General features: G+C 44.4%; 1 protein-coding gene across 1 annotated transcript in view; it reads right to left on the bottom strand.

Moving 5' to 3' along the window:
* The window catches only part of ERCC6L (excision repair cross-complementation group 6-like), a 32,505-nt gene extending 22,741 nt beyond the window's left edge, over nt 1–9,764 (bottom strand). The window contains exon 1 of the mRNA XM_008576604.1: nt 9,697–9,764. Coding sequence (XP_008574826.1) covers nt 9,697–9,764 — 68 coding nt within the window. The remainder of the gene's footprint in view (nt 1–9,696) is intronic.
* Between the last annotated feature and the right edge of the window lie 686 nt (nt 9,765–10,450).

Genomic DNA, 10,450 nt, shown 5'->3' on the forward strand with positions numbered 1-10,450 from the left:
CTTTCTTCTGTACCGTACACCCGCGTGGGGCGTACAGGAGAGAGAGAGAGAGAGAGAGAGAGAGAGAGAGAGAGAGAGAGAAGGTGCCAGGGTCTTTTTAAGCAACGAGCTCTCGCGGGAACTAATAGAGCGAGAACTCATTCATTAATCCCCCCTCCCCCAGGGAGAGTATTAATCCATTCATGAGGGATCCGCCCCCATGACTCAATCAGTTTCCAACACTGCCACATTGGAGATCAAATCTCCACATGAGTTTTGGAGGGGACAATGCAACCAAACTCCATCACCATGGGTTTGGCTCCTTATATAGGGATGGCCGATTAGCTCACTTGGGAGAGCGTGGTGCTGACAACACCAGGTCAGGGGTTAAGGATCCCCTTACCGGTCATCTTCAAAAAAAAAAGAAAAAACCATCCCCCCAAAAACAGCACTCCAACTTTAAGAACATTTACAGAAGAATTACAGCTAATGAGTACAGAAGAAATGGTGAAATTAGAAAATTACCACTTTGTAATCTGTAACAAAATAACCGATTTGGACAATGATTATGGATAGAAAGTTGATGGGGCACTGGATATTCACAGGATGCTAACATATCCCCACCATATTACTTCCTTGTCATAAGGGTGTAAATGCAACTTTGCAGAGGAGGGATCAGTGACCACTGAAACCACTGATCAATCTTAGCATTACCAAAAATAAGAAAATCAGACATTGTATGCTTCCTGATATCATGCAATATGAAGTACACAGCCTCACCTATCAAGCATTCATGCCAAAACTACTGAACCTTAATCTTATCAAGCCTTTAGATTTAAATATAGGAGACAAGAGAACAAGTTCATGACACTACAAGGAAACCGTCAGGCTAATCCAAATTACTGGCATAGAAATAAAAGCAGGGAGGACGAAAATGTTCTAGTTTAAAAGAGGCTTAAGAAACATAGCAATCAAATGCAGTGTGCTAACCTTCTTTGGATCCTGATTCCAATAAAAGCAATTATAAAAAGACCATTTCAAAAATCTGAATATGGACTGTGTATTAGATGATATCAAGGAATTAGTTTGTTAGGTGGGATATGGTATGGTGGTTTCATAAGAATATGTTCTTTTTATTTTATTTTTTTTTAAAAGATGACTGGTAAGGGGATCTTAACCCTTGGCTTGGTGTTGTCAGCACCACGCTCACCCAGTGAGCAAACCGGCCATCCCTATATGGGATCCGAACCCAGGGCCTTGGTGTTGTCAGCACCGCACTCTCCCAAGTAAGCCACGGGCCGGCCTAGAATATGTTCTTTTTAGAGACGTATACTGAAGTATTTAAGGGTGAAATGCCATGATGTCTGGGGATTTACTTTAAAATATCTTAGAATATGTAAGAAGGAATCAGCAGAATCTGAGATGCAGAAGTCACTGAGGTAAGAAGAAAATCAGGAGAGTGAGGGGTTCTGGAAGCCAAAGGAATTATTTGTTTCACGGAGAAGTGATCAATTCTGACAAATACTGCTGATAACGAAAGATGAGGACTGAAAACTGACTGTTGGATTTAGTTATATGAAAGTTATTGACGGGCCGAGCCCGTGGTGCACTCGGGAGAGTGTGGCGCTGGGAGCGCAGCGGCGCTCCCGCTGCGGGTTCGGATGCTATATAGGGATGACCGGTGTGCTCACAGCGCTCACTGGCTGAGCGTGGTGCGGCCGGTCTCAAAAAGGACACACACACACACAAAAAAGAAAGTTATTGATGACCTTGACAAAAGCAGTTTAAGCAGAACGTAAAAACATGATAGGAATGAGTTCAAAAGAAGCTGGGAGGAAGAAATTGGAAATGTCAAGTGCTACACCTGACATTTTGCTGTAAAACGAAGAAATGGAGCAATAAATGGAGTGGAAAGTAGGGCCAAGAGGGGTGTTTTTTTCTAGCGAAGAAAGAATTGCTGGATTGAAGTCCTTATACCATTGGGGTGACAAGGGATGAGATCTTTCGCACAAATAGAGTGGCTGTGTCTTGGCTAGGATAGAGATTTCGTCCATAGTAACAGGACAGAGGGCAGAGAATACAGTGGGAACAATGCTGGGAGGTGGGCCGACATGGGAGAAGCTTGTGGAAGTTCTTTTCTGAATGCTTCTATCAACCCAGTGAAATTGGAAGCAAGGTCACAGGCTCAAAGAGATGAGGGACGTGTTGAGGGTTTGAAAAAACAAGCACCTAGTAGAATGGATGAGTGAATATTAGAGAAATGTAATATGATTGCCAGGTAGCATTAAGGGCCTGCTTGACATTAATAATTATGGATTTCAAGTGAGACTAGTCAGCATGATTTCTTCAACCACATTCATCTGCATGGGCCAGAGTCGGATTTAGCCAAGTATATTAGTTTCCATCGCTGCTGTTACGAATTATTACAAACATAGTGGCTTAAAACAACACAAATGTATTCTTTTCTCTTACGGTTCTGTAGGTTAGAAGCCTGACACAGGGCTCACTGGGCTAAAATTAAGGTGTCAGCAGGGTTGTATTCCTTTCTGGATGCTCTGGGGAAGACTGTTTCTTGTCTTTTTCAGCTTCTAGAGGCTGCCCACATGTCTTGGCTCATGGCCCTTTCCTCCATCTTCTTAGCCAGTGAGGCCATGTGTATTAGTCCGTTCCTGTTGCCTATAACAAAATACCTGGAACTGGGTAATTTATAAAGAAAACAAAATATATTGCTTACAGTTTCTGAGGATAGGAAGTCCAAAGTCCATCTGGTGGTGGCAACAGCAACCCAGGGGTCTCACATTGCAAGATGGTGGAAGCAGAAAGAGCAGAGACACAGACAGATTCTCCTTTTCTTTTAAAGCCTTCAGAACCACACCCTTGACTGCCGTTTTTAATCCATTCACTAGAGCATGGTCCTACAATCCAATCACCTCTTCACGGCTCCACCTTTCAATTGCTATAATAGTATTTCTCACCCTCTTAACAGTCACAGTGGAGGCTAAGTTTCTAATACATAAAACTTGGGGGACACAATTCAAGTTTCAGTGAATTTTAGGGGGACATAATTCAATCCACTACACCATGTGAGAAGGTTGAGTCCTTCTCACATGGCATCACTCTGACCTCCTCTTCTGCTTCCCTTTTCTACTTTTAAGGACGCTTGTGATTATACTGTGCCGACACAGATATTCCAGGATAATCTCCCTATTTTAGGGTCAGCTGATTAGTGACCTTAATTCCATCTTTGACAGTAATTCCTCTTTGCCATATAAGATAACATATTTACAGGTTCCAGAAATTGGTATGTGGACATCTTTGGGGGGCCATTATTCTGCCTACCACAAGAAGGTGTGGTCTTACGAAACAAGTATAATGAAGTGTGAGAGAAAAAAGTTAAAGTTTTTGGTTTTTTTTTTTTTAAAGATGACTGGTTAGGGGATCTTAACCTTGGCTTGGTGTTGTCAGCACCATGCTCACCCAAGTGTGCCAACCGGCCATCCATATATAGGATCTGAACCCACGGCTTTGGTGTTCTCAGCACCACACTCTCCCGAGTGAGCCACGGGCCGGCCCCCCAAAAGTTAAAGTTATATACAAGCAAGTCTCCATAATTACTGACTGCACTGCAAACTACGAAAGGAGGGAAGTGGGGACCTGAGAGGGGTGAGCAACAGTGAAAGGAAGACAGAATCAGTGGACTAGAGGTCCCAGTGATATCAAGGGCTGCTGGAACTGGTGTACTAGAGGGAGTAAGGTAGAGGTCGGAGAGTAGAATGCTTGAAAGTGAGATAATGGAGGTGTAATAAAAAGTCTGATTCTGGGCTGGCCCGTGGCTCACTTGGGAGAGTGTGGTGCTGATAACACCAAGGCCATGGATTCAGATCCCTATATAGGGATGGCCGGTTAGTTCACTTAAGAGAGCGTGGTGCTAACAACACCAAGTCAAGGGTTAAAATCTCTTTACCGGTCATCTTTAAAAAAATAAAAAAACATCTGATTCCATTATTGATGTCTGACTGCTGACAGCTTTTAAATTCCACCCCTCCCTCTTCCCTTTCTGCCCCACTTCTGGGCAAGCTAAAAAAAGATCCCACATGCTTCCTCCTTTGGCACCAGAAGGAAGTTAATTCCATGCAAGTTTCAGTCCACATACAAGAACCCTCACCCCAGCCCCACCACCTAACCATGATAAAACCCCCAAGCCTATGTCCCTTCCCTGCTCTCTCAAGCTACTTTCAGACCAAGTCTGGAAATCTGCCCTGCTTTCCCCAGTAAGCCTCATTATGTGTCTAATAAACCTTTTAATAACCTCTTGGTATGTGTCCATCTGTCTCTGCAAGGTAGCCAATACAGGAGGGGTGTAGTAATTGGTAATGACAACGTATATGATATAACCATGATGGTAAGTGGGGGTAAGGGAGAGAACAAGATAGCTGGAGAAAAGGAGATCACGAAACTGAGAAGCCAGGGTATTGGAAAAAGAATCTGCATGTATACTGAAATTAGCAAGAATTTTAACAAGAATTATATTAATATGCTCTGATGTTACACACTATACTGTTCCTTTAACAGCTACACAGTATGCCAATGAATGGATATACCAGATTTTATTTAACAATTTCCCTATCAATATAGTTTCTTTTAAAAAAATTATTATCACTAGCAATACTACAATAAAACATACACACATACACACTTTCATCCATTCACGTAAGTGTATTTGTAAAAGAAAATACTAGAATTCTTAGCTTCAAAAAGTAAAACTATATATACTAACTTTTGAATTGACTTATATAGCTCATCAAATGCTGGCCTGAGAATAATAGAAAAAAATTGGAATAACCTAAAAGAATATATAAAGAACCCTTAAAACTCAACAATAAAAAGACAATACAATTTAAAAAATAGGCAAAAGATCTTAACAGACATTTCTCCAAAGAAGATACACAAATGGCCAATAAGCACATAAAAAGATGCTCAACGTCATTAGCCATCAAAGAAATGCAAATTAAAACCACAATGAGATACCATTTCATATAACTGAAAAGGCACAAAAACAAGTGCTGGCAATGATGTGGAGAAACTGGAACCTTCATACACTGCTGGGAGGAATGCAAAATGGTGTGGCTGCTTTAGAAAACAGTCTGGCAGTTCCTCAAAATATTAAACATAGAGTTACCATATGACCCAGCAATTCCATTCCTAGATGTGTACCCGAGACAGACATAAACACATGTCCACAAAAACTTGTACACGAATGTTCATAACAGCATTACTCATATAGCCAGAAAGTGGAAACAATCCAAATGTCTATTCAACTGGTGAATGGGTAAACAAAACGTGGTATATGTTCATACAACAGGATATTATTTAGTGAGAAAAAGAAATGAAGCACTGATACAAACTACAACGTGGATGAACCTTGAAACCATTATGTTAACAGTAGTTGTTAGCATAATGAAAGAAGTTAGTCACAAAGAACCATATATTATGTGGTTCCATTTATATGAAATGTCCAAAAAGGCAAATTTAGAGATAGAAAGTAATTAGTGGTTGCCTAGGCTGGGAGTTGTAAGGGAATGGGGGTGACGGCTAAGATATGTGAGGTTTCTTTTTGGGGTAATAAAAGTGTTCTAAAATTGATTACGGTGATGGATACACAACTCGGTGAATAAACTAAAAGCCACTGAACTATACACTTTAAATGGGTGAATTGTATGGTATATGAACTATATTCTCGATGAAGCTGTTGAAAGAGAAGGGGAGAAAGCCACATAGCAAGGGAGAGTAAACAACAGACCCAGGAAGCTAGCAAGAGAACAGGTAAGCAAGAGAAACAGAGAAAGAATGGAGAGTATAAAAAAACATGTTAAAGATACAGTGAATGTGAAAAACAGAAAGGGTGTAAGATGGAGACAGTGTATGATAGAGAAATTGACAGTGTTATGTGTTACGAAGACAGAGAAAATATAACAAAGAATGGGTTGCAAAAAAAAAAAAGTGTTTTGACAGTGTTGTGAGAAAGGTGTAAGAGGAAGTGTATGTAACACGGAGACTGTGTGTAGTTCTGTGTGTGTGAGAGAGGGTCAAGGGAGGGTCCACAACAGAGTATGTGTCTCTGTGCTGGCACAGAGAGAACAAGCTAGTGAGCAACAGAAAGAGGGAGAGTGAGCAAACGTGTGACTTGGAGAATGGCGAGGGAGAGGGTGACTGACACAGTGAGCCAGTAGGTGACATAGAGAGATTAGTGACATAAAGAAGGTGGCCAAACAAGACAGAGGGAGAGGGTGGGCAAAAGAGAAAGGGCAGGTGGCAGAGAGAGAATGCATGCAAAAGAAAGAGAGGGCCGACAAAGGGTAAGAGAGGAGGAAGGCAACAAAGAGAGAGAGCACACGATAGAACAATGGAGTGAGCAACACAGGGACAGAGTGGAAACACAGAGAGAGAGAAAGCAGGTGATGGAGAGAGGATGGGTGACAAAGAGGGCGACAGAAAGGGAGGATGGGCAGCAGAGAGAACTAGGTGACAAAGGAAGGGTAGGCAACAGAACAAGCAGGCAGAAGAGTGAGAGAGAAGACAACAGAAAGACACAAAAAGAGAGTGGGTGGAAGAGAGACACAGTGAGAGGAAGACAAAAAGAAGGTGGGTGACATGGAGAAAGAGAGTAGATGGGTGACAGCAAGAGAGTGGAAAACAGAGAGTAGAAGCAGGTGTGGGACAGACAGTGAGTGGCAGAGAGAGAAGCTGGGCAACAGAGAGGGAGAGTGACTCTGCCAGTCACTATTTATTGCCTCTCGGTTCCAAATTCACCCCTCAATACCTGCTCTTTGATAATGGACAGAATTCCTTTACAGTGAGCATGTTAGGGTTTCTCAGTAGAGGGCGCTGGAGAGACACTACAGAAGGAAGGGGATCTCCTGAAGTTTCTAGCGGCTGTACCATATCTAGTAGAGCTTGGCCCCAGCCACACACCCAGAAGACACAGGCCCTCGAGGACCCTGAAGCCTCTCTGCCTAACCTAGCAATAACATTTTCGCAGCCCTCTCTACCTGGAAACCAGCTCCCAAAGTCTTCCTGCCTGCACCGGCACCCGGATTCCCTCTGCAGGCCCCCACCCCTTCAGCATCCCACACCTCTAGTTGCTGATGGTCTGCTCTCTGTCTGCACTCCAGGGAGTGGCTGCCTGCTGGCTCTGGGACTGCACACCAGCTCCGGCCTAGGCAAACCAGCAAACTTCTCTGCTACCCAGCAGGCTGGACTACACCTTCCCCAAAGGTCTAAACTTCAGCCTTGGGGAGGAAGTGTCCTTCCAAGTTTGTCCTCCCTTGGGTCCTCTCCCTTAGCCCTAGAGTAACATAGGGGTTTCCTTATACCTTATCTCATTTATCGGTTTAATATTTCTTTATATTAAAATCTCCTTATATTAAAAAGCAGGGGATACTCAGAATGTTACAGAGACAGGAAAAGAGGGTGGATGACAGGCTGAGAGTGGGTGATAGGACAAAGGTGGGCAACAGAAAGAGAATGGGTGAAAGGGGTGACAGAGGGACACAATGGGAAGGATGACAGAGACGGAAAGAGGGTGGGATGGCTGAAGAGCAAGTGGACAGCAGAGAAAATGAACGATGCTGTGAGTGGGTGGGTGAATGTGAACAAGTGTGTGACAGAGAGAGAGAGAGGTGGGTGACAGTCGAGAGAAGTGGGTACTGGATGACAAAGAGACAATGGGAGAGAGACTAAGAGAGAATGAGAGACAGAATGAGTGCCAGAGAGGGAGCATGGGCAACAGAGAGAGAATATATGCCAGAGAAAGAAGAGAGTTGGGCAACAGAGAGCAGGAGCAAGCTGAGGATACAGAGAGCACAAGTGGGCATCAGAGTGAGAGTGTGGGCAAGAGAGGGGCTGGTAGGCAGACTGGCACAGAGTGTGTCACAGAGTCGCTGTACGTGACAGAAGATGAAGGTGGGTCAAAAAGAAAACGTGTGCAGAGTCTGTGACAAGTGTCAGTTTTCTTTCAGTGCTTACATAGCAGAGACAGTCAGGAAAGGACAGGGACAGAAAGGGGAGAGGGAGGGAGAAAGAGACAGATTATGTGAGAGTGGGATTGTGCCTAAGCGCAGAAATATGAGCAATAGAGAAGGGGATGCTTTGTGCTAGGAGGTAAGATGTGAGGGCACTTGTAAGAGGACAAGAGAAAGTGAAGAAGATTAGGAGAAATAGAACAGGGATTGTAAGAGTTGAGGGATCATGAGAGACAGGGGAACTGTGAGAGGAAGAAAGGTAGGAACTGCGAGAAAGGAAGATAATGATTGTGAGAGAAGGGGGTGATTGTTGCAGGGAGTGGGAGACAGACTGTTTGAGAATGTCCAGGAGAGAAGTGGGAGCGAGTGAGAGACAGTTGGCAGTGTGAGAGGCACAGTGCCAGGAAATCAGTGCACAGAGGTCCACTTGCTTGCTCAGTGAAAGGGGGGAATAGACTAAAGGTCCTAAGCCTCAGTAGCCCCATTCCCCGCATGAGAAAATTTTGAGGCTCAGAATAGTCAAGTGACTTGCTTGAAGTCACCCAGCTAGTAAGCGGTAAAGCCGTAATTTGAACCCAAAATGACCCAACTCTAAAGCCAGTATTCTATCACACCACACTGCCTTCCTTTGTTCTCCCCAAGTCTTCCTTAAGGAAGTCATGTAACTAATCCAAATATGTGCTTTTACTACTCTGTAAGGAGGCCTTTTGACTTTTAACAGCCTTAAAGACATTCTTTTTTTTTTTTTTCTGAAAAGGGAGACAGAACGATTCCACTGCCCCAATTTACGTTTGTACTACACCAAAATTAAAAACCTCTGTGCATTAAAAGACATAATCAACACAGTGAAAAGGCAAACTACAGAACTGGAGAAAATATGTGTAAATTCATATATCTGGTAAGGGATCAATATCGAGAATATATAAAGGACTCAACAACAACAAAAAAAACCGACTAAAAAATGAGCAAAGAACTCGAATAGACTTTTCTCCAACAAAGACATACAATTGAGTCAATAAGCATATGAAATGACCAATAAGCATATGAAATGGCTAATAAGCATACGAAATTGCCAATAAGCATATGAAAAGATCCTCAAAATCACTGGTCATTAGGGAAATGCAACTCTAAACTACAATGAGATACCATTTCATTCCCATTAAGATGGCTAGAATCTAAAAAACAAACAACAAGTGTTGGCGAAGATGTGGAGAAATTGGAACCCTTGTACACTGTTGGTAGAAATATAAAATGCTGTAGCCACTCCAGAAACAGCATGGCGGTTCCTCAAAAAATTAAAAATAGAATCACCACACGATCCAGCAATTCCACTTCTGCAAATACGTGTATCCAGAAGAAATGAAAGCACGATCTCAAAAAGATATTTACATGCCTATCCCCTTAGGCCTGGGGATTTGTAGGCTGGAAAGATTCAAATAGGGTTTACAAATTCCGGCTCTCAGGGAGCTCATACCGGAGGATTATTTGACCAAAAAAGCGGAGGCTCCTAGGCTTTAGAAATCCGGTCACCGTCCAAAGTTGATTGCCACGGCCTACACTGAGAGCGCGGCTGCACGACTCACACCGCTCCTCCTTAGCAGTTTGGGCCCCTGGGACCGTCCGAGAGCCACCCAACACCAACCCCCACTCCGGGCCAGGGCCTGCGAGCTAGACCCGCCTGGCGGCCCAGACATACCTCACGTAACGGGCAACCTGCTCTGGGCTCAAGGCCTCAGCTTCCGCGACCCCTCGGGGAGCCTCCATGACCCGCGTGCAGGGTTCGGACTATCTCGGCGGGAGGTTTACGTTTGAATTTCGCTTGCTCCCGCCCCGCGCATGCTCTGTGCGCATACGCGAGGGTAGGGCCAACCTTCGACCTCACGGCCAGCCAATCCACGGCCCCGCGCTGCGGCGCCACCGCCTGAGCCCCGCCCACGAAGGTCGTAAGCCTGCACCTACGCGCGCCGAGGCTAGGCGGCGATCACGCTTCGCGTGGCGCCGAGTGGATGGCCTGATGCTGTGGTCCCTCGCATTTTCACTTCAATCCGAGCCATGCTGCGAAGAACTCGTGTGTGTGTACGCGAGCATGTGTGCTATCCTTGTGAGTATCAGGATACTGTTTGACCTTCGTCAGTGTAGTGGCCACTGGAGACCTCCGGGCCTGCGACCCCAGAACCCCCGGATACCCTCCCTTTCTTGCTAGCCTGCGCCCAGCACTGAGCATGCTTTGAATTCAAACACCCCGGGAGGCGTAGTCTCCGTGACTCATTGAGGAAGGGTCTTCAGGAACCAAGCCAAAGCTTTCATTTAAGAAATAAGTACCCGCCAGAAAAAAAAAGAGAGAGAAAGAAATAGCACTGTGATCATTTCTTCAGAAGGTCCAACTGAGATGTAGTCACATTTTCAAAGGTAGATCTCAGGGCTTAGGAAAATGTGGTGATTGAGTTTAA

Source organism: Galeopterus variegatus, unplaced genomic scaffold (genome assembly GCF_000696425.1).
Source record: "Galeopterus variegatus unplaced genomic scaffold, G_variegatus-3.0.2 Scaffold1372, whole genome shotgun sequence".
In the NCBI taxonomy this organism is placed as follows: Eukaryota; Metazoa; Chordata; class Mammalia; order Dermoptera; family Cynocephalidae; genus Galeopterus; species Galeopterus variegatus.